At 45.0% G+C, this 25,077-nt stretch overlaps 1 protein-coding gene across 5 annotated transcripts in view; it reads right to left on the bottom strand.

Moving 5' to 3' along the window:
* Window positions 1–25,077, bottom strand: part of LOC144782165 (cyclin-dependent kinase 17-like) — a 588,354-nt gene that overhangs the window by 186,341 nt on the left and 376,936 nt on the right. For all 5 annotated transcript variants that reach the window (XM_078661374.1, XM_078661372.1, XM_078661371.1 and 2 more), the window contains one exon: window positions 12,386–12,509. In XM_078661374.1, coding sequence (XP_078517500.1) covers window positions 12,386–12,509 — 124 coding nt within the window. The remainder of the gene's footprint in view (window positions 1–12,385; window positions 12,510–25,077) is intronic.

The following is a 25,077-nucleotide window of genomic DNA, read 5'->3' as shown; positions in this document are numbered from 1 at the left end:
CATACTTGTCTTTTGCAAAACTAGGTATAAGGACAATTTTTTTCCGTTTTTTCCCACTGCAACCCCACCCATGCGACTTCCCCCCCAACCCCCCTTCCCAACCCCAGGTGACCCCTCTAACCCTCTACCCCCTAGGGGAGCCCTCCCATTCTTCTTGGGCATACGCCCTTTGGTGGAGCCCCCTTCGATGTGTGAATTTCTAAAAAGAAAATGATACTTAACATTATAGATTATATGAAGTGGTGTCAGCGTCTAGTTTTAGTTTTAATTTTGCCCAAATTTTAGTCTGTGTCAAAAAGGGTTGGTTTTTTTTGGTATTTTTTTCCCCCCCTTAAGTGGAACATCTCAACAGCATACAATTCATTCCTTACTGACTACCTCACCCCCTCCTCTATCCTGGTCTCCTCCTCCTCCTCCTGCCCCTCCCCTCTTTTTGATCTTATCTATTAGGGAGTCAACCTCTTCTAGGTGACGCATGTTGTACATGTGGTTATCCCACATAATACGGAGGGAGGCAGGGAATCTGAGTTGAGTTTTGGCCCCCAGCTGGTTCAATATGGCCATCCTTTTGCCCAATTCCCACTGTCTAGTGGCGGTCCGATGTGACACATTCGACCGAATGGAAAACATGAATGGTGTGGGAGTTAGATTACTTTTCAGTTGGCCTGACTTTAATGCTAAGGACAAGATTTTCTCCTTAAGGGGGTATGTTAAGAAATGTACAAGTATTTTTCTCGGGCGTTCTCTCCCTGGAGTCCTTCTGTAAGGGTCTCGGTGGACCCTTTGTATATCAATGTTTATATCCAGCTCTTCCTCAGCAGGTGAGATTAGTGTCCTCAGGAGGGAGACCACAAAGCTTTTTATATCACTCCCCTCGATGTCCTCTGGAACATTCAATAGCTTTAGATTATTTTTTCTAGAGTGATTCTCCAATCTCTCTATTTCATCATATAGTTCTAAATTTTGCTGGGTCAATTTTTTAACCATAATGGAGGACGAGTTTATGCTTTTCTTGATTTTAGGCACCTCGGCTTCGAGCACATCTGTTCTCTTTGAAACCGCCTCTACTTTTTTTGACAAAAGATCACAAGATGCTCGGATCGCTTCCCGATTGGCTTCCAAGGTGGAAAATCTCCTGCCGATATCATCAAACCTCTTTCCTATATCATCTCGTATACTCAGCAAAATGTCAGCCAATGATCCGGGGATAGAGGAGTAGGTTGCGGATTGGGGTGAAGAGGACGCCTCAGGTGGATTTTCGAGTATGTCCTGGGTCTCAGGTTCGTGAACAGTAACCTCCAGGGGCTCGGGGCGTAATACCCCATGATTCCTAGTCTCCTTAGGCATAAGCTGATTTTCCGTATCCAGATCACTCCTATCCAGGGCTGAAAAGCTATTTGAGAGCTCAATTAAAGGATGAACCTCTACATACTTCTCCTGTGTGTTAAGCGAAGAAGCCTCCAACGAGGGCTCTATCATAGTACCCATAGTACCAGTAGTGTGGGTAGTGCCAGTGGTAGTGGTAGGATTGGGTGGAGGAGAAACAACAGTCTCCTTTCCTCTGCCCGCCCGGTCTGAGGTCTCTTTCAAATGTAAAACGGTAGGGGAAGTCAGGACCGTTAACGCACCAGAGGCTGTGATGGGGGGTTGAGAGACAGACAAATCTTGAGTTTCTTTGGTAACCATATCCTGTTTAAATGTGGAGGATGTTGAGGAGGTAGAGGCAGTACCACAGATTTTGTAATAGGATTTTAGTGATGGAGTTGTTTTGCGGTTAATTGTTAGGCCGATCTTTCTCTACTTTCTTTGCTTCAGGGGAGAATGACGGCCGGAAGCCAACGGCCGTAGGAGGAGTCCCGACGATGTGTGATGCGCGCGCATTTCGCTGAAGCTCGTTGTACGATGGTGTCGGCGGATCGGATTGGGAAGAGGTGTGGCGCCGCGGCCAGGGCGACTGACTCCGAAATCTGGGGATCACGGTTCGATCCCCGGCACCGGCGGCAGATTAGCCCAGCACCATGTGACTCTGGGCAATAGCTTGCTTAATCTTCCCGACGGCCCCCAGCTCCTAGAGACCCTTACGGGTGATTGTGCGCTTTACAAATGTGGATTTATTATTATTATTATTAGCGGATCGGTGTCCCTTTCTTCAGCTGAGACTCCCTTTTGCCCTCCTTGCCCTTGATCCCAGGTAAGACTGTCTCTTTTAGGGAAGTGGCAGCAGAGGCCTTTTGGGACCAAACAGAGAGAAGAAAATATCCTTTAATGGTCTGCACAAGCGCGCCTATACCTGCATGGGCATCCAGGGAGTTGCTGGGCTGCAGACTATTGGATGCCGCGAGGAAGTGGACGCGGCTCAGTCCCAGCGTGTTGGGCGGGGCATTGCGAGTTTCTGCGACCCCCTTCACAACAGTGGGCACAGCAGCCACGGCAGCAGTCCCACCTCGTCCTTTCTGCAGGAATATCCCGAGTACACACAGTTGCAAGGCGGGAGCGGGGAGAGCGAGTGAAAGTGGGAGCCAGAAAGGCCAGAAGGGCACGAAGGGCTCGAAGTACGAGCGGCCTTATCAATTACCAAAGGCACTTCTAAAGACTTGTTGTGGTAATAGCGGTAGCCTATATAACCTTCCAAGGGCTGTGTTCCAGCTTCCCTTCAGCTAGGCCAAATCTCACCCATCGTCAAAAACACCTCCGCTGACGACCCTAACGACCTTAACAACCTACGTCCCATCTCTAACCTACCATTCCTCTAAAAAGCCCTGGAAAAATGTGTCCTGACCCAACTTGATAACCATATCACCTCATTCAATCTCCTAAACATATTCCAATCTGGTTTCAGAAAAGGATGCAGTACTGAAACGGCCATGCTCAATATTACAGATGACATCCATCGCTCCTTAGACAAAGGTGAATCCGCTCTCCTAATCCTCCTTGACCTCTCGGCTGCCTTTGATACTGTCCATCATCCCACCCTTCTTAACACCCTCGAAGTTCGCTTCGGTCTCGAAGGCACCGTACTCAAATGGTTCTCCTCATTCCTTCAAAATAGATCCCAAAAAATTAAGCTCAGCCACTGCCTCTCCAAGCCCCAACCTGTCTCACTTGGTGTTCCGCAAGGCTCCGTCCTCTCCCCTTCCCTATTTAACCTATTCATGGAACCTCTCACCCTCATCCTTAAACAAGCTAAAATATGCTACCACCTCTATTCGGATGACACCCAGCTATACTACAGGATTAAATCTCACAATGACATCCTTCACCTTAACGAGACCCTGATTAAAATCCAAGCCTGGTTCCATCTTAATCATCTCAAACTAAACCCCCAAAAAATTAAAATCATCCTTTTCACTCCTAAAAACAACTCCCTACCCATTCACCTCTGGATCAAGGATATTACAGCTCTCAATTGCCCCCTCTCCCCCTCGAATACTGTCAAATCCCTAGGCATAAGCATTGACCATAACATGAACTTCATCCCAAACATCAAAAATGCCGCCAAGGGTGCCCTCTTCACCCTCCACCACCTAAAAAACCCCAAACCTTTCATACCAGCAGACGACTTTAAAACCGTTGTCCAATCGCTTGTCCTTTCCCGTATTGACTATGGTAACGCGACACTCGCTGGCACCCCTAAAGCCCACCTAGCACCGCTCAAATCTGTCCTCAACCTTTCCGCCAGACTTATCTCCGATTGTAAAAAATTCGACCACATCTCTACGGTCCTAAAAAAACTCAATTGGCTCCCAATATAAGGTAGATCCACCTACAAGATTGCATGTATCACGCACAAAGCCCTTCACCTAAACACCCGCTGAGAAACTGCAAAAAGCTGGATGCTCCAGGTCCCTGACGAGGACCAACTCCCTTGCCCTAATCCCTCCCAGACTCGAGCACAAAAAAAAAAACAATCTCGTGCTTTTTCTGGGAACGCCCCCACGATCTGGAACTCTCTCCCCAAAGATCTTCTATGCAACCCCTCCTACCCTCTCTTCAAAAAAAGACTGAAAATATTCCTTCACAACAAATATTGGGGAACCTAACCTCACTGATGTCTGACTCTCTACACTCTTTGCTCCCTGATTCTCGCCTCCTCCTCAACCCCTTCCCCGCCTCTCATTCTGCCTCTCCCCTTTTCTTCACTCCCTTCTCCCTCTGAACTTCAACACCCCCTCCCCCCATTGATCTCCATCGCCCCTAAACACCCAGCACATTCTATTACCCTATTTTATGTAACTCATGTTTTAATGCACATTGTTTTACTTTATTTTAATTGTTTACCTATCTTGTAAAGCGCTCTGATACTCCCGGGTCCAGTAGCGCTATATAAAACCTTAGAAATAAATACGTATTAACTGTAATATCACCCAGAAAATTAATCTTAGCAATAGCTCCTATAAGTATAATATTATCTACAATCATTACGGAGAGGGGCATCAATACTTAAAATACACTGGGTCTCTCTCAATCTTTGGTACCCAAACGAATATAGCTTCCCTCACTGATCTGGCCTCTCTCAAGAGTCACAATCTTAGATCAACCTTGATGGGCATTGTAAAAGTAAGTTTTGTTGCTCTGTGGGGAAAGACAAAGCACTGTTAAAGTTTGGAAATTTCTGTGATGTCTCTGTTGGGGACTGTGTCATCAAGATAGTCTCTCTGCCACCAATAATACACTTAAATGTTGACTGACTTTGTTTGGCTGGGTCGAAGTCCCAAGACAAGCAGAATGCTTCAATACAATATCAACCAAGGGTAGACTAGAAATGCCCTAACAGAGTTAACCATGTGGGCCAACAAGCTGAACAACTCTCGCAAGAATATATGTGGCCTGGCTAGACATTGAGACATTGTGTCTAAACGTCTCAAAAGGCACAAGTAATAATTTGAGACTTTGCTCTGAAATGGCTCAACACACCGGACTGGGTTAGACAATTTAATATTCTAAATAGATAAAACACTACAGCTCTGGTATCATGGCATCTGACACTAGTCAGCTAAATTCCCACTTACTCTTTAACTGTTGACTTTTCTATTGGAGTGCATGGGATACTATGTGTGCAGCTTTTCCCATGTACCTTGAAAGAAGGTTCCTTTACTACGGTTGCCCATAAGTGATTCAAAATTGGTCTGTGGATGGATGACTTTTGGAAGTATCTTTTACTTCAGCATAGCCTGATGTCCATTCTTGCCCATCACACGGAGCAAATAGGAAGCAAATCCCCATATCACAGGCACATGGTCTCTTTTGCAATCTCTTAGGCCTATGGATTCCTGCAGCCAGAGACTAAACATCCACTCATGGTACTAAAGCGAACTTAGGAGGCAGAGCTAGGCCTTCAGTTATCCGAAAATACTTGGGGGCTAGCTTAGTGACAATCAATCTTAGAAACAGCAATAATAAACTGACCAACCACGTGCACAACCGCACTTACTGGTTCACAGTTTAACTTGTTTAAAGCTTGTTGGAGGAGTGCATAACAAATGGAACTTTAGCTGCACATGTTGCGGGGCTTCCTTGGATTAGCCAGTTCTGGCTATGCACACTGAGCGGGACTGATGATATGTTAGGCCCTACAATAGACCTATCTAATGCTTATAATGTGACATTTGCCACTATGAATGCTACTATGCAAACCTTGGCAACACGGGTAAGTAAAACAAAAGTACTCTTTTTAAGCGCAGACCTTTACAACTCAGGTTTTCTTGACATTTTTATTTCACTTAAAAATATAGAGTTTAAGGCTTAAGGGACAGGTATTAAGGGCTGTGGGGTAGGTAGATGTATAGGGTTTTTAGGGTTAACGGGCAGGAAGAAGCAAATACCTTATAGGGAAATGACAACTCAAAGAACAAGCCCAAGACACAATAAAAGGCCCATACTACTTCAGGGAAATTTTTTAATTATATAGTTTATTTCTATTATGAAACTTGAAGATCACTTTATACCACTGAACAATACAAATGTATCCTTACACTTTCAAAAGCTTTGGAACACTATTGCTTATTTTTCCAAGATAAAGTAAAAACTGGCAGAATGAAAATAATGGGGACTGCAAAAATATCTCAGCAGATATTTTCTATGCAGTGCTTTCTCTGGCCCCTCAGTTTGATTTCTTCCACATCACACTAGACACAGAGAGTACTTTAAGGAAGATCAAACGCCTGATAACATCTATGATTCACTACTCTGCTGAATACCGACCCAGATTTGTTAGACAGAAGCATTCTGTTACTAGGTCACTTCTCTTTCCAGCTAGAAATGTTTTGATAACCTTTACAAAAGGCTATCATGCCCCCATTAAAACCATCATCACACACCGCGGCTCCCACTCCTAAGCAAAGTAGTGAAGGGGATGGTCAGCAGACAAGGTTAAGAACACATTGACAATCATCAGGTGCCAAACCTAGGAACACCACAAAAACAGCACTTTTGGATACTGTAGTTAACATTCGCCGCTCAATTGTTAAGGAGCACCATAAATTATTAGTACAGTTAAATCTCTTTGTCTGCTTGACCATTCTATAGTGTATGTATGTATGTATGTATGTATGTATGTATGTATGTATGTGTCTTGTAAAGCGCAATGCTGCCCTGAGGCGTCGTGGCGCTGTAGACCGCTGGGGAACCCGTCCTGGCTATCCCTGTGAGATGGTCCCTACTGGGTATCTCCAAGGTGAAACCAGGCATCCCCGGCGAATGTGGGGGGCCGTTGTAGAGATGAGGCAAGCTAATGCCCAGAGTTGCCGAGTGTGATCCCTGGTTAGAGTAGGCACCGAAGCGAGAATTATCGAGTCCGCTGACCCTGGTCCACGACCCTGCCGCGTCGGGAATTGAACCCTGGTCCCGGGCCGTTCTCTGCTTCCGGGTCTGACGCCTCTAACCAGTGAGCCACACTTATAGTGCTACAGAGGCAATGGGATATCAGAGGGGTGGAGGAGATCCTGCATTAAGAGCTAGATGCACAAAGCCATTTTGCGGTTGCAAGACCAGTGATTTTCGAAATCACAAGATTGCAGCTGCCAAATGCCTTTTTGCCATGCACTAAACCCCTTTGACTAATAGGAGAGATTTTCCAAGTCTCAAAAGAGGTTTTGTGACTCATCCCGAATCAATAATGATTTGTTACACAAAATCACAAGGAGATGTATCAATCGTTTGCAACCCCTTTTGCACTCACAAACCATTGAACAGCTACAGACATCTCAAAAGACTTGCCATCTGAATCGCAAAGGGGAACCTGTCCCTGTTAAACAACTTTCCCTTTGTAAGTTTCTCATCCGTGTGGTACCTTTTGTAGAAATTCAAATATACCCACAGAGATTGGGTCAAATGAATGACCATAGTCAGACTCGCACTGCTTTGCAAAGCACAAAAGGATTGCGATGTCTGTGAACACTCCTAGCTCTCCTGATATGAATGTTTCACTCTTAATTCTGGATCTTGGCAAGACAATGTATATTAGAACAACTGCAATGCTAACATTTGTAATAGGCTAGGTCCATACTCGCCAGTCGCAGTACATTGTAATCACAGACAGTTGTGAGGCACCCAAAAACTTGCAGCATGCAGCTCACATTCTGGTGTGCCCTTTGTGGGTGGCCATATGGCTGAATGAAATTCCTTTCCTGCGTTAAACGTGAAATCAGGTGTGTAGCCTTATTATAGAAACCATGTTGCAAAAATCATTTAATGAGAGTAGTTCTACACCTACAACAAGCTCCCTCTAACTCAGGGATAGAGGGCAAATAAACCCTACAGAAACCTATGTTGGAAAGGACAGTTGGAGCTTAAAAGCAAGGAGCATTACATTTAATGCATCACCCCCAACCTCGTCCACATAGCAGACCTAGGAAGTGCAGGAGAGATGTGCATAGACATTCGGTTCTATCGAAGACCTCTTCCCATATGCGTTTGAGGAGCTTTTTTTGCATAGTATGGCAAGAAAAATATGCTAGGGAGGAGGTGCCAAGATGACTTGCATTTCAGATGTAGGTTTAATTGTTGGGACTCAAAATATTAAATATCTAAGCTGCTCTATATTTATGGGGTTATGTTAACACTTTCTTCATTTACTCCCGTTTTTACCGAGGTTTCCATTATCTACAGGGTTATAAAATGTAAACTTCTTTACCTTCCAGGGTATGTTCGTTTATCTATGAGAAAACGGTATTAGCAGAGCAAAATGAGTCTGTTAACTATGATAAATAATGTTTACTCTTTGATGTTATGGGTGGTTTGTACAATGTTGATCAATGGAATATTATTGTGGTTTGTGAATATCATCTACATATAGTCCGCCATTCTTTATTCTGCAGCACATCACACACATCAGATACTGCACACCAATGCACTTTAAAATTAGATGCATTCGTTATTTAGATAATCAGCATTTCAGATTCAAAATGTTGCCATGGGAGATATCGACTATGGAAGATATGCGGTCCTGAATTCCTTGAATTGTAATGAGAGCTCTCGCTTGCACTTATGCGCATCCCATAAGTGGGTAAAGGGGCTTAGCAACAACAAGGAATTCATTGGAAGGAGAAATAGAGGATATCAAATAAATTAGTAATAAACTGTGACTTATGTGGCAATGTGTTTATTTCATTCATTTTCACAGCATGAAAAGGGCCTCAAAAGGCATTTAAGTGCAATACTCATTCAGTAAAAACGTGAAAAAGTAGAAAGTGGAATAATTGCAGAACAGACTACTATGTACCCTAATACACATTACATATTAAAATAAACGTGCACTGTATCTACTCAATCCAGGGAGCCATCATATTACCATTTCAAATGATTCCTGCATTAAAACAGGATAAATGCAGGTATTAAGTATTACTCTGCCCCCTTTGTATAGTGTTGCAGACTCCGTCACTATACATGGAATGGAAATGGACAACTGCACACATTCTATAAGCCTCGGGAGATACCAATGCATTGTTGCCAAGAACGTTTAGTGAGCTGTGTCCGGCGCACCATGTTTTTTTTAGCTGGTTACCACTCCCACCAATAATATTCGATACTGCAAAAGGGGAAATGAGTGCGAGTGATTTTCTGTTGTACGCATGGGACAGATGCAAACCTGAAACAAAAGAATCCATATTTTTAATGTAAGAGAATAAAATGCTTAAAGTTGGGCATGCGTCCTGATGTCTATATTATTTACTAACCACATCATATACATTTTTTTTTGTGAAATATTTTTATTACCATTTTTTCGAAAATGCTCTCATTACAGTATTACATGTACATTTCAATAACCGGTGAGTGGGCAGTCGAGCAGTGAACATATTGCCTATATCCGGCAGGAGTACATGAAGCATGAGTCCACTTGTCCTTACTGTAGAGCGAGTGTGAAGGGGGGGGACCAGGGGGATAAACCGGGACTGTAACGTGGGGAGGGGGGGGGGGGGCGGGGGTGGATCCCGTGGAGGGTATGCTAAGCGCGTCAGCATAGAACTGTCAGTCTGGTTCAGTCTTCCTGCTATAGAGATATACCTGTAGTGATATATATGTGTGGGCTAGCTGCTTGGGGGCGCAACGGGGCCTGACTGGGGGTGATGGCGCGACTCCGCATGTACACATTGCTCTGGATGACCTAGGGGGACCCAGGGGGAGCTGCTCTATGTCCGTCCTGTTGTGCGACTTGTCTTGTCTGTGATCTAGGAGCGCTGTGAGGGACGTCTGGGGTCGTACCCGGGTGCATTTGGTGGAACTGGTGGAGTAACATGACCCATTCCATCGATATAGGATGCTTCCTCTCCCCTCTCGCCAACTCCTCCCTCAGAGTTTCCTCCTCGGCTCTTGCCCACTTCCGTACCGCTCCCTTCCATGCCTCCATAGGAGGCCCCGTCGCTGCCCGCCAGTGCATGGCGATGTTTCGTTTGGCCAAAAGTAGGCAAAGGGCTGCGAAGCGGATCTGCACTTTGTGTGATTTTGGCCTACTAAATATTCCAAGAGCCACCGCTTCCCAAGAGCGGAGCTCCGTGAGACCAGTAAGTGTTTGGACCGTGTTGAGGATGGTGGTCCAGTAGTGTCGCAGGGTGTGGCAGCCCCAGAACATATGTTGGAAGTGAGCATCAGGGGAGGGACACCTGGGGCACAGGAATATAGTATCAGGATAGAACCGCTGGAGGTACGCTGGAGTCTGGTACGCCCTATGCAAAATGTACAATTGTATGTTTTAGAAACGCGCGTTCCGAGACACTTTCTTCGGGAATTCTAGCGCTCTGAGCCATTCCCTGTCATGGAACTGTCGCCCGCAATCGTCTTCCCATGTGGCCCGCAGGTCCTGCAGTGGTTTGTTTACGAGTTCCCTTTTGGCTTTATAGATCCAAGTCACCAGGTGACGCACCGCACCCATGTGCAGAATAGTGTGGATAACCGGGTGTGTCGCCGGTTCACCTACCGTGAGGTCGCAGTGTGGACGAACGGTGACCACATTATATAATTTTAAACCCTGCCTTGCATGTCTTGGAGCGGTCATCAGAAGGATACGGGATTGGCCCTACTTTGTAAGCACAAGGTTTACAGGTTGTACTCACATAATTAAACTGAACATCAGAAATTACAGGCACAATATAGTGGGTCAGCAATAGAAAAAGAAGTATAATCATGTTACAGGAGTAGGTATTTGCTAACCCTATATCAGTTAACCAGGAAGCAAGCTAGCATCAGGAACAACTCAAAAAGCGGATGATCTAATTTGTGCCACTGTTTTTCCTTTCTGAGTTAATCCTAATCCTTAGCAAGGTAAAGATTAGTTATACAAATATACACAGGATACCATGCAGCCGATATTACCTCTGGTTTCATAACAAAATGAAAGTGAGATCTGGTACAATCGGTTTGGTAACTAAATATGTTTTACATTTTCGTATAAGGTCAAAAGATCATCGGAAAAGACAGCCATTATTTTTTTGGGTGCGTTACCAAAGCAATATGTAAAAACTCTCCAGAAGGAACCAGTAATCTCTAGATGGTAAAACAGGTCAATGGGTCGAGAGGTCTCCTTCTGGAACCGAATAGTAAAGTTCGGGTCAGGAGATTAATCTCAGAGGATAGACTCAACTTTAATTCTTCAAAGGTCAATACAATGAATCATAATGCACTGACTAACCATGCAAGCTCCAAAAATCTGGTTGAGGCATGCTTCCTCAACTTACCAAGTTAAGCAGCACATTACTATTAATCCTTCAGGGGGAACTTATGAACATTACCAACTTTCTCACTTAAACCTATGTCATACCAGGCCAACTGGCATCAAACTAGATACAGACACCAGAATTATATAGGTAAGCCCACTTGTTAGTCCAATGTTGCTGACTCTGCCTTCATCTCAGTTTCTGCATCATTTGCTTATTTTCCTCTGTTATATCTGTCCCATTGTATTGCTGCAGACTCTATATCTAGTTGTGTCCCTCCTCTTGATAAAAATCCCAAACCAACACCCTCTGCCCTCTAATTGCTTTTTTATATCTGTATAACTATTCTCTTTCAATGGTCTCCTTTACATAAATCATTCTCTTAATTATCCCTTTTAACTGGATTGACAAATTTGCCATTTATATAGTAACAGCAGAAAGTTACCTCTATTCTTGTTTGTCTTGATTAGACAATACGTACTACACTTCTCCTCATGTGAGACTTGCCTCTTGTTGAAAATTACTTTGGTGGTGCACTCGCCTCTCCATACCCAACTTGTCTATAGTGACTCACCGTGCTGCCGCATTTTTTCTACAAACTACTTTCCTTCCAAGTTCTCAAAGTATGCAAAACGTCTTCTCCCATATTATCTCAACTCTGTGTTCCTGCTATTTGCTCCTCTAAGCTCTACTACATCTGGACTGTATTATCCAGTATTAGTTCCTTAGCAGGCAACCTCTCAATCTCCTTCTGTACCAATGACTGCTTTTTAAGATGTTCTTAAAGCCCACTATTCTGTAAGGTTTGGGACAAAGTGCCATATTTTTTCAAATTAATATAAAAAATAAGAAAGACTTGTTGCTATTGCTGTCATCTCAACAACATTAACCTTCCAATACATAAAAACTATCACTCTCCATCATATCACAACATAACTGACCACTGGAACATACACAGGTTTTGTATAATTACTTTAATTATTACTGCTGTTCTTACTACTATCAATATTTTAAAATATATGATTTCAGAAGCAAGAATGAGAAAAAACGGATCTCATAATTGTGAATTTGTATTTGGGTTAAGAGCATGAATGGCGTTCGGCATGGTAAAATTGAGAAACACAAAACAAGCATGCTTGAAATCAACATCATTTGACAGCTACTTCTACAGACATCTTTGTGTACTGTGCAAAAGATGGTGAGATCACAATTAAAAGATTCATTCAAGTTTGCCTCACCAAAATCAGCCAGTTTCAGCTCTCCTTTGTCATTAATGAGAAGGTTTTGCGGCTTGAGGTCTCGATGTAAAACCTTCCGTCTGTGACAGTAAGCCAAGCCCCGTAACAACTGGAATAAAAAGATCTGTAGGGTGACAGAAAACATTTATTGACTTGGTTACTAATTAGATTGGAAGGGACCAGGTGGAATGGACCGGTGTCTCATAATTTGTTTAAACCATCTTTATTGTGATTTTCAACTAAAACACATTTTACATTGAGAATTTATGCGAATGACACATAATCGATAATTAAAGCTTGTGGCACATATGTTTTCTTAAGTATCAGATTAATTTTCAAGATATGTGCAGAGTGATGAAAATAGAGAAGTAGAGAAAAGAAACAAACAGATTTAAATATACAAACATTGTAGAGGGGGGAACAGTTCTAGATTGCGCATGGGAGGGCAGGGTGAAGGTAGAGATGTTATCTATGTAGAGAGGTTAACAATAAGCAATGTTGGGTCCTCCTGTATGTTGGAGGTGAGTGAGGGTGGTCATAGGCAGCTAACTCCAATCTGTCACTCGAGAGGCTTTACCATGGGCAAGGATGGAGGGAATAAACTCGAGGAAGATTTACACTGTGACCGAAATTAGGGTAACAGTAAACAAGAATAGGGGGGTGAGTATTAACATGGACATTGCAGAGCATTAGCTTGATTGTCACCTCATTCATAGTGAAAACAAAAAGAACCATCAGTAAAACAAGAAGAAATGGGTACTGAGAACAACATTATTTCTGGGAAACAACTGTTTGTCTCTTCACAAAGTAACAATCTCACAAACCACCCACGCTGGGATCCCTGCAATCAGATAAGTGATGCTCCATGCCACCATATTTTTCACTAAGATGTCATGGGCTCAAATCGCATATGGACAAAAAAAATACAAAGTACAACAATTAAATCCCAAACCAAATGTGGTGTCAGGGTAGGAAGTGGAGCAAACCACTACATTTGCTCTAAATGGAGAAACAGCACTACTCAGCAGTTATAGAAACAGGCCCATTGTGGCCCATAAGAATCTGCAAAAAAACAAATGGGTACCCTATGAGCCCAGTGGAAAACAGAATACCGGAGGGTTATTGTTTTTCTTTCAAGCTGTAAGTTATATGTCCCGAGCCAACTGCTTTCCTGAGTGACTGGGAACATGGGGTTAGGACCAGGTCATTCTGTTACAAAATAACTCAATCCTTATGTGGAGAACATTTGCTAGTTCCAATGTAAAAAAAAACTACTGTGCAGCCTGGAAGCCACGAGAATAATTCAGAGTTCTCTTCTTATGCACAACCCTGTAGGATATTGGTGATGGGAGCAAGGCATACATGAATTTCTTTTCCTAACAGATGATCAATCCATGCTCTTCCAGGCAGCGAAAAGGGCTTGCTTCACGTTGTGTCCAGAGTCAAGCAAAAATAGGAGTAGTCAACTCATTTTGGACCGGGTTGATGTGATTTTGTCAAGCATGGTTCTCACATGAAACACATGTGGTTCTGCTTAGGCTGTCTGTATGAGAATAGTGAACCCTTCATAATGGCACCCATCTGAAGAAAACAAATAATCATGTTTTTAAGACTAACCAAAGGTTGGCGGTAGCATCATTTGATTCTATCCGTAAAATTACATTTTGCCACTTCCATTCCTATGAATGGGACCCCACACAATGCCTGAAGAAGGCAGTCTGACATTCACTTGCTCATAGCGTTCACAGCAGAAGCTTAAATATTGCCTTGCTTAGTACTAACTCCTTCCAAATGTGCGATACACATCTGCATTTTGCTGTCCAATATTTCTACAGATTCACTACTCATCCTTTTTCACAAGGCTAGCCGATAAAAAAAAAAATCACTGCCATGTTGTTGGGTAAAGTCTACTTAGCATACACTTATGAATGAAAAACCTGAATGCCATTAGCAGAATGCTAAACTCTCGGGGATAGTAAGGGTGAGATGGAAGGAAGGAAATGGGAGGAAGTGAGGCTTACTTTGTCATATACTTCACAGCAACTATGAATGCTAGCACCGAGCAGGGACTAATGAGATCCATTTATAGAAACCGCACAATGAAAAGCATGGATTTAGCCACACTGCTCTCATAAGATGCAGCTTCTGGCATGATCTTGTGTAAGACATGGAATCCTGATAGGAGTCCAAAAGGTAGGTTTTTGTACAATATCACAGCAGTGAGGACGCTAGGTGGGGATGGGATGATACGCATCTTGGAAGACAATAGCACATAGCTAGTTCCCTGATTAGAGACCAATAGAATCTAGATCAAACTAGCCATTTTGGAGGACAAAGGAAACCGGGTGCAGGGTGCAGTATTCCTAGCTTTTTGCCCAGAGCTGCGCCTTCAGGGTAGTCCTTTCTGTAATTTAAAATTACTACTCTTAAAGCCTTTTTTAAAATACTTTTGGAATTTATAACAATCCCCAAAATATTCTATGACTGGAAGTAGAATAGTAAATAAGCCTACTGGATATTTGGGGAAAGTTGCTCTTTCCCCAAATCTTCTAAATTTAGAGTTAGAATAGTAAATCTGACCTTCCAGTATCTGCATGCCCACTGCTGCCCTGAAGACGCAGTTCAGGGCATGAAACACAAATGAGTGAAAGATGCTGTTCTGCCCTCCCATCCTCTACAACACCAAAACTGATGTAGAATCCCTGGCCAATTTGATTGAAGTTCTAGCTATATGGCACCAAGTTCAGCAGCTCGTTAGTCTTGTGCAATATTTTGTAGCCACTAGACGAGTGCATACAAAAGGAGTGGAAGCGAATTGGAGCCCCACTCCTTAGTCTAAACTCTAACAGAATCCATGAGTGATTCTCCACAAGATAAAAGAGGAGACGACTATCCCAGCAGGGTGAGCGCTGCGTGGTCATTCTCTGACAGTGTGGGGGGTCACCATTAAGTTCCTTTTATCTCGGAGTATAGCAAAGGGCCTCTAAGAGGAACTCTAGTCGATATGTCGTAAGTCAACAATTAGTAAACCCACTGACATTGCTAGACCCCTTTCCTTTTCCCGATGAACCTGCTCCAAAGAAAGCAAACCTGATGAAGTTTTAGTCAAAATACAATGAAGGTTTATGCTTTATGACCCTAACTTTACCTTAATTAAGGCTTTTGTCTGTGGAGTTAAAAAATATATACCCTTTCCCTATTAAACACCTGACTTTTTATTTCTTCTTTTTTTGATGGTTTAATCCTTCATCAAATGTACATTGTTCTTTGTATCTGTGATGCTCTATACATGCTATGATGTTTTTATGCTTAGTCTGCAGTGCTGCTGAGTTGGAAAGGCCACATTCCTATGCACACGCTAAGAATGAAAGCAAAACATTTTGTTTTTACACTTGTAACCGGTTTAATTGGCTTTTTAAGCATGGTAGTAAGGTCATATTTTCATGGTTCTTGTATTGCGGTTAAATTGTATTTTTAAATCGAATTTTTAAGAACTTGCACAACGTATTATTTTTTTTTTTTTTTTACTTTCTGTCGTTCAAGACTGGGCACTTTTTCTGGCGCTCTTCTGGATTCTTATTTTTTGTCATTTAAATGTTATTTGAAGGCTAAACTGTTTGACTGGGTAGTGCGGGATGGAGAATCTTAATTGGAGGGTGTTGTGGATTGTTTTCCCTCACTACGCTCCATTCCGCTTTCTTTGTTTCGAGCTAAGCACTCTAGCGGTTGGAGGTGGGCGGGGTTAATAGCGCTCCCCAGCCCTTCAAATGCAGGTAGCTGTGCGGATGTACTGAAGACTCACCAAAGGTAAGCTCGTCTGTGCTCATCAGAACCCGAAATGCGACCAGCGCCAGCCATGCTGCCCTTTCTGCTTCAGTCCAGCCTCAGAGATTGACTTGGGGTAAAGACTTAATATCCTTTTGCATGCCCCCTTGTGGTGAAATGCTATCAGATTCCTTTGTGGATAGTCACGGTACGCAATGTTCTAAATGCAACTTTTGGTGGTGTAACCTGTTTGACTCTCCTGGGACAGTCTCCTGCAAATACATACCACCTCCCTCCAAGTTATGTAAGGGTGCTCAACCACCTAACCACTAGGAATTGAAAACATGCTAAATCAATGTTAGATTGCTTCCGAAATACAAAACACAAATCTGGGACTGATTTAATGACTGTGTAGGACATTATGTTTTTTAATGTTTTAACTGAAGCTTGTGTCAATGAGAATTCTGGCCCCGATATCATCCTGGACATAGCAGAGGGCTGTTTAATTTCTCATGTAGATTGACCTGGAGGTCCTGGTGGTGGGATTGCTGTTAATTATCGCTCAAAATTTGCATGCACCTCTACTAAACTGTAGGGTTTGGGATTGAGGAAATGGTCTTCTACTTAAAGATATTGGAAAACTTTTCCCTGTCTGGTGCAGTAATCTGTCTTCCCCTAAAGTCTCCTTCCAGTCTGTGAATGTATTCATCAATGCAATTTCTCTGGGATTTCAACATATACACACACAGATGATCCCAACAACAGATTAACAGAGCAGTTTAAGGAATCTATGGCTGATCTTAATCTTATACAGGTTGTCAAGGATGCCACTCATATCAGGGGTCATACCCTCAACCTGAATTTTTCTAGTCACTCTTGGGTCGTGACGGGCTCACCTCTTCAACTCACCTGGGCTGACCGTTTTTAGTGCCCTTCTCCACATATAATGCTATTGTCCAGACTGCCAGCCAGGTGTGCAACGTCGTGTGTGTCAACCGGGCTGCTGCAGCTCGAGCTGCTGTGGGCTCGGCTGAGAAGCGTATGGAGTCTTATTTCCGCACCCAAGTTTGAAAGACCATTTGCATGCCTTTGTAACTGTTTGCCAGTTTACGGTACCCCCTGGGCCCCCACTCTGCCTATTCCTTACATTTGGATTTTACTTTTACTGCCATAGCGTGAGAATGCATTTCATGAAAAGAAATATAAAGTAGGTTTGCCAAAAGAAAAATACCAGCCATTTGTTGTTTTAAGAGCCTGCAAAGACCTCGTCTTGACACTAAATAGGGTTATAAATAAAAACATATGAATTGATTTGTAATGTGACTTTCCTGTCTTTGTTCTATTTAATTAACAGTCATGGATCATTCAGGCAGCCCAAGAACACAATTAAAAACACTTTCTATATATATTTGCTGTTCCAAGTATGCACAGATAAGTGCTGAAAACAGCATTAGGTGACTGCTAATTTTTCTAATGTTTGGGACATCAATATATTGGGCTTGCAACCCTAATCACAACACTGGAAGTTTGTTTCAGGATGAGCACAATATTTATTTCCTCCACCCTCGAACCCTGAACAGGGCCGGACTGGGAGCGCAAACCGGCCTTGGCAATTGAGTCGGACCAACCATGGGGGAAGGTGGTGAGGATTGGGGGTTGGGGGTGTGTGCGTGGAAAACACTGCAGCTGCTTTTGGTACAGGGGGCCGATATTGCAGCACTGCTGCAAAACCGGCCCCCTGTACCAGAAACAGCCCCCACCGGTCCAAAACCAGCCTCCTCTCTTCCGGGCCATCGTGAAAACACCTAGTGCCCGCTACGGCCAGTCCGGCCCTGTCCCTGAATAATGCCATAATAGCAATAGTTTAACTTGTATCTGAAACCCTATGCCAGCCCTCAATTACATGCTGAGTTACTTCAAGTGTCTGGGAATGCACCCTGCATTCAAACAACTCACTCCTCATTCTCATCCTTCACTTTCACACTCACCCTGCACTCACAGCGATCACAATGCACTCAAACTGATCACTAAGCACCCACACCGTTCACTCGGCACTCACAATGACCACACATCACTTATGCCACTCGCCATGAACTCACACCGTTCTCCCTCCTCTTACCCTGCGGTCACATGAGCATACCACACACTCTGCACTCACATTGATCACTCTGCACTCACAATGCACTTGCGCTGTTCACCCTGTACCTCACCCTGCAGTCACACTACTCACCCTGCACTCACAGGACACTTCACTCACCTGTCCCCTTGACTGCTCACTCTGCAATCTCACTCAAACAAGCCCATCACTAACCATACATTCATTCGTCCCATTCCGCACCCCAATTCATATGGTCACCTCACTCACCCTGCAGTCACTCCTCTCACACTGTCGCTTCGCTCACCGTGCACTCACATGGGCACTCCTGCCACCCACACAGCGCAGAGGGTTAATGTGCCTGCTACAAAGAACGTGTACCATGCCGATGACAGAACTGAGCGTGAATAAACTACAAGTAGCCCTATAAGAAAAATGAAAGGTTTGTCAGAATCAGGCTATAGAGAGACGAGTTGCATTGTTGGCGAGTGGTAGTGAGGGAATTCATGGAGAAGGTGGAAATGGAGGAGGGTGCCAAAAAAGAATGTTGCACCGTGCGTGACCAGTGCTATAGCCAGCCCTGACTGGGAGTCTTAGCTCCTCCCCCCTCGAAGTAGGGGTCTAGTTGCGCCCCTGCTGCCAGCTGTAAGGATTTAGGGTCTTCTAGACTCTGGCATACTATATCTGGATTCAGTTTAGCCAACCTGTACTCTCAAATAAAGATTAATATGTGAATGCGAATGGACGCTGCAGTCAGATCCATTAATGACGCCTTATTGTCAGGTTTCAACACTTTGGCACTCCTAAAAATCTACACTAGGAAGAGAGCTGCGTCTTCGACGGGTTGGTTCTCACTTAGACTTCAGGCTTACAAACGTAAATATAAACAGCTGGAAAGCAATGGAGACGAAGTTATGAGACTGTGAAAAAGGTGGTCTACTGTAGTGTATTTTGCCAAACAAAGAGACGCATCTGAAAATTCCCCAACAGAAGTTTTTAAAATTGTCAAAGCATTCTTAAAGCCTGTGGTGTGCAAACCAATCATTCCAACTTCTCAGTTGCTTGCAGATGACTTATCTTTATTTTTCCACACTAAAGTGAAACAAAATCTGCGAACTTCAAAGAGGCTGCTCAACCTCCCCTGATGATGTCCATCTCCCATGTCCGCTGCTTGATTCATTTAAAGAAATCTCGCTAGCAGAATTGGAAGTTATCATTCACAAAGCTAAGTCTGGATACCTCTTGATCTGTGCCCTTCTCACATACAACCTAAGGCAGCTACTGCAATGAATTCCCAGCTTAACGCTCTTTTTGAACCTTTCTTTGGAGCAGGGTGAAATGCCTTCTATTTGGAAAAAAGGTTCTCGTAGGGCCTCTTCTAAAAAATTACTAATGCAGATCCACTCACTCTGAATAATTATAGAGCAATTTCCCTCCTCCCTATTTTAGGGAAGATGTTGGAAACCCTGGTCAACTGCAAATCACCAACCATGCTGATCGGAACAGTTTCTAGCCTTCTCAATCAGGCTTCTGTATAGGGTTTAAAATGATTCTGCCCTCTAGGAAGTTACTGAATACATCAGAACGACCTTGACCTGGGTCATAAGACAGTGGTCATTTTACGAAATCTTTCCACTGTATTCAATACAGTGTCTCAAAAAATCCTTATGTAGGGATTGGAGAAGGTAGGAACAGGGGTCAGGGCTTCAGAATGGCTTTGTTCCTATTTATCTACAAGACAACAAGAAGTATTTTTATCACCGTTAACATCCCAATGTAGACCCATTGATGTGGTGTCCCTCAGGGCTCGATTTTGAACTCTACTCTCTTTAAAATCTGTATGGCCCCACTGGTCCCAGTTGCACAACAATGGCATCTGAATATCATATCCTATGCAGACGACATACATCTTATGTCGGCATTTCAACTGTATGCAGTCGGTGATTTTCAGAGCTATCTTACTGCTGTTGCTGACTGGATGTATAACAGCTGTTTACAACTTAACTCCAATAAATCTGAAATGTTGGTATTTGCTATTTCCTCTCCAGTCAATGTCACAAGACTTTGGCCTCTCAAGTTGGGGTAAGCTCCAACTCCCTCAACAGTCGCTCAGAACATTTTCTAAATAACTTCTGCTAATCACAAGGAAGGGGATTGTACATGCTCTCACTGCCTCAGATTAGACTATGCTAATGTTCTCTATCTGGGAGCCTTTCAAAAACTGTTTTCACAGCTTCAGCGTGTCCAGAACGCTGCAGCCCGGGCTGGAATTAAATATTCTTAAAAAGCATTGTATCGGAACCGGCTTAAAGCAACTACATTGGCTGCCAATAAAATGTGAATTAAGTTTAAAACACTTTGATCACATACAGAGCATTCCATTTTAAGGGCCTGTTGTACTTTCAGAATAGGTTACTAAAGTATCTCTCCGCTAGGGTACTGCGTTCAACAAAAACTGCTGTACGTTTCTAAAGTACGTAAAGCCAAATCTGGTGCAAAATCTTTTCCTTTTTTAAGCCCCACAATTGGAAATTCTTTACCACTGTAGCTCCATAATATCCCCAGTGAAAGTCTGTTTAAGGCTCAACTCTTCAGTGAACTATAAACTCAGCATTTACCCTGTGATCATTTCAGCGCCAGGACGCTTCTCATCAAGCAGCAGCTGCGCTTTACAAGCCCCATTTCATTCATTATGTTTTATTCCGGTGGCTGGCTGCAAATAAGTAACTTATTTGACATATTATGTGCAAAATAAACAAACAACACAAACAATAAAAACCAACAAAATAAACAAATAACAAACTTAACCAAATTGTCTTTTGTGGAATATTCCACTATACTTAGTTATACGTCTGTTGAAGGAGAATTTGGTGAAACCTCTGTACAATTGTAGTGCAAAATTTGTACAATAACCAAAAGGCGATTGGTGAGGCAAGGGACAGGCTCTCTGCAGTACAGTTAAGAAACCCTTATGATACACGCCATACATACCCGGATGCCAAGCCGTAGGGAATTAACATTTTCATGCTATGAAATAAACATCAGGACTTGTATGTACCTCCATACCACATGTTTGGAGCAGAAGTAGGCACAACCCTTTGCAGCAAAAAAAAGTTTGGCTTCCAATTTACAATACCACAGTGCAGATCAGTGAAAGGATTGGGTCAGAGACCTGCTCTTTCCCCAAGCAGAGCTTTGCTGTTGTGCCGCTGCCGCTGACCCCGTTCACCTCTGAGCTGCTAGGTGTTCGAGCCCCTCCTACACCCGCAGGCTCCTGCCTGCGCCTCATCCCTGGTGGTCCAGTCAGAGCCTTGCTCTTCTGCTCATCCGCTGCTTTTTGTCTCTGTGTTTGTGCCCGTTTTTTAGGGCTCGTGACGTTAACCGCGCGAAGCGCGGTCTCGCCAGAGACCCTATTGTTACCGGCTCAGCTTTCCAGGAGACAGCACCTGGCCGCGCGCATTTCCTCTGCCAGAAGGCGATTTGTGCGGGCCACGCGCACGAGAACGCGCTCGCTCTAGCCAGCTCCTGTCTCTTGGAAAGCTGCCCTAACACACACGCATGCGCTAACTTGGGACCACGGGCACACACATCACACTTGGGACCCCCTCCTGATGCTCGCACTCACCGGGACTCCTATTGCGGGTGGAGGCCGTCACCTGGTTTCTTGCACCGGCGAGACTCTCTCTTCCAGGCGGGAGCCTCGCTCCCTTCAGCACTCCTCCGGTAGCTGCTCTGGTGCCGCGGGCGGGGCTCCTCTCCTCCGGAGGAAGTTCGGTGAGTTCCTGTTGTCCCTCGGTCCCGCCCCCGGCCTGCCTGACTTCCTACTGCGGGCCGGGCGGCGGCGGGGACAATCTCGGGGTTGGCTCCCAGGAATTAAATAAAATACAACCTGGTCGTTCGCCTCCTAGTGTCAAGGGAGAGAGGGGTTATTTCTCCTCAAGTCATCGGTGGCGAAGAGGCTACAGCAGCCGCCGCGGGCGCACTGGCAGCGTTCACGGTGCACGCTAGCTGTGAGAACAAAAATCGCTGCACGCCTGTATGGAAAATGTGAAAATAAATAACAAGAGAGGATTGTCATGTACCATAAGGTGCACACACTGAACGTGTCTGACGGGCCAGCACACGGGTGCTCACTGCTTGTGCATAGGGAGATATCGAGAAATATACGATGCCTCTCGTTGTTAATGTTGCCTCAGCATTTTCGCTTGTGGTGAAAGGCGTGCCGCTCTCGTGAAGGGTGTGCCACGCATTTTTGCCGTCCACACTGCATATGTGATAATGCTAGACAAGGCCATGTGGCGAGGTGGGCAGGTAGCCGCTGATTTGTTAAAACTCACGATATCATTTTTGTGTGCAACCTGTTCTCTTCGTCCCTTGGGGACAATCAGACGTCACTATGCCAGGTGATGTCACCTGCGAATGTAGATGGCACCAATCCCAGCACAAGTGGGAAAGTGACGTAGCCACCTAGAGGGAGGTGTCACGCTGTTAGAGAAGGATAAAATGGTGACCTTGAAAGGGTGTGTCTGTAGCTGGCCTGTGATTGGAGATAGCCACTTAGTAACTTCCATATCCTGGGGAAGAGAGTTAGAACATCAATAATCCTAATTATTACTAGTAATATGATTATTATGAGTGATTGTGGAAGCATCAATTATAAGCATATTCACGTTTCATGTTGATGACACCGCAAGTTGACAATAGTGATGTAGCCTGACTTAGCCCTGGCATGTCTACCCCCATCGGTGTTGTTGACTGCCATGACTTCAGTAGTATGAACAGGGAAGTCAGCCCGGTTCTTATTGGACCCTCTGGAAGTTGCTGAGCGGACACAAGTCTCTACTGGTCGTGCCGACCAGCGAACTCAAGGCTGGCCTTAGGTTAAGACTTGACTGGGCAACGGACATGGGCAACCGCTACATGGGTGGGGCATATGGGCAGGGCCAGGTGGCTGTTGAGAGTGGTCTAATAATCCACATTTGTAAAGCGCACAATCACCCGTTAGGGTCTCTAGGCGCTGGGGGCCGTCGGGAAGATTAGGCAAGCTATTGCCCAGAGTCACATGGTGCTGGGCTAACCTGCCGCCGGAGCCGGGGATCGAACCGTGATCCCCAGATTCCAGCGTCAGTCGCCCTGGCCGCGGCGCCACACCTCTTCCACACCTCTTGGTCTGAGTTACCCACAGTCATTGTGCTGGGGTCAAGAGAGTGGCTGTGGCAGAGATGGAAATATCCCTGCTTTTGCGATGGGTGGGCACCTTCCAGGGACCAAAGACGGCAATTTAAAGCATTGAAGACGCCGGGTGGGCACCGGCTCTAGCCAGTAGAGCGCTCCCAAGCGCTAGGTGAAATAAAGCGCTTCCAGGCGCTTGGAGGGGTGAATACAGCGCTTTAGAGCTGTGTGAATAATAATAACTGCATCAGCCCCGTGCGTGAGGTGCATCATCCACATTGCTCAGGTTACCCAAATTCCTGCACTCTCTACCACACTGCTTTCAAGAACAGCATACTCTTGCACACACTCTCACTGCTCACCAATTCAAAGTTTGGTAAACATTTTATGCAACGCATTGTCATACACAATGCCAATAACTCAAACTTTAATGCTGCGAGCCCTATTGCATTGTAAATGCTTGTTCGGTCTTTGTTAGTGCCTTTTGTGTCTTGTTATTGTGCCTTTTTATTTGTTTTTATCTGGTTTTCTGTCTTTCCTGTTGTTTTGGCCTGTTTTTGTCCTCCATTCCAGTTTACTTCCAGTCGCTGCTGCCCCCGTGCCCCCTCCCCCATGCCGGTTTCTGCTCCGACCTCCAAGCTGTGCTTCCCTCCCCAATGTCCCTATTTAAAGGCTGCCGCTGCTCGGGTGTCAGAGCAAGATCTCTGACCTCCTGGTCAGAGAACTGCTCTCTCTCCCAGCTCTGCTGTTGTGCCGCTGACCCAGTTGACCTCTGAGCTGGTAGTGTTTGAGGCCCTCCTCCATCCGCAGGCTCATACCTGCGCCTCATCCCTGGTGGTCCAGTGGGAGAGCCATGCTCTTCTGCTGGTCCGCGGCTCTCTGCCTCTGTTTGTAAGCGTTTTTTCTACCTTTGTTAGTGTCTTGTTATTGTGCCTTTTTATCTGTTTTTCGGTCTTTCCTGTTGTTCTGGCCTGTTGGCGTGCTCCGTGCCCGTTTCCTTCCCGCACCTGCTGCCCCCGCGACCCCTCCCCCCTGCTGGTTAGTCCCACCTCCCAGCTGCTCTTCCCTCCCCCCCTCCCTATTAAAAGGCGTGAGCTGCGCAGCCATTTTGCCGGCACGCCAAAGTAGAGCTTGTCTGTGTCCATCCGCAACTCGATCCTGGTTCTCCAATCACCGACCGCTGCGACACTGCTGCCCTCCTCGCACAACCATCTGTCTACGCCAGCCACCACCCACAGCCAGTTCTCCTGCCGACAAACCTTCACCACCCTCACGGCCGACGCCCCCACGCCAGCAGCCCTGAGATGCATCCTTCTCAATATGCGCTCCCTGCACAGACAGGCAGTAGAGCTCTGGGACCTCCGACACCCTCTCGCCAAACGGCGCCTTCTTCACGGAAACATGGATCAACCCCACTTCCGCCCCTGACATCACCACCGCCATCCCCGACGGATACAAGATCCAGAGGAAGGATGGCCCCCCAACGCCCAAGAGGAGGACTCGCCATCGCACACAAGAGCTCCCTCCAACTCACCACCTCCAGAACAAGCGACTCCCCGTCCACCACCGAACACCTCCACTTCCAGACCCGCTCCAGAACTGTCTTACGAGGCACCCTCGCCTACAGACATCCCGGACATCGAACCGCATTCACCACTAC

This window comes from Lissotriton helveticus, chromosome 9 (genome assembly GCF_964261635.1).
Source record: "Lissotriton helveticus chromosome 9, aLisHel1.1, whole genome shotgun sequence".
Taxonomy (NCBI): domain Eukaryota; kingdom Metazoa; phylum Chordata; class Amphibia; order Caudata; family Salamandridae; genus Lissotriton; species Lissotriton helveticus.
Note: the sequence above shows the minus strand (reverse complement) of the source record. Positions and strands in the feature narration are given on the sequence as shown.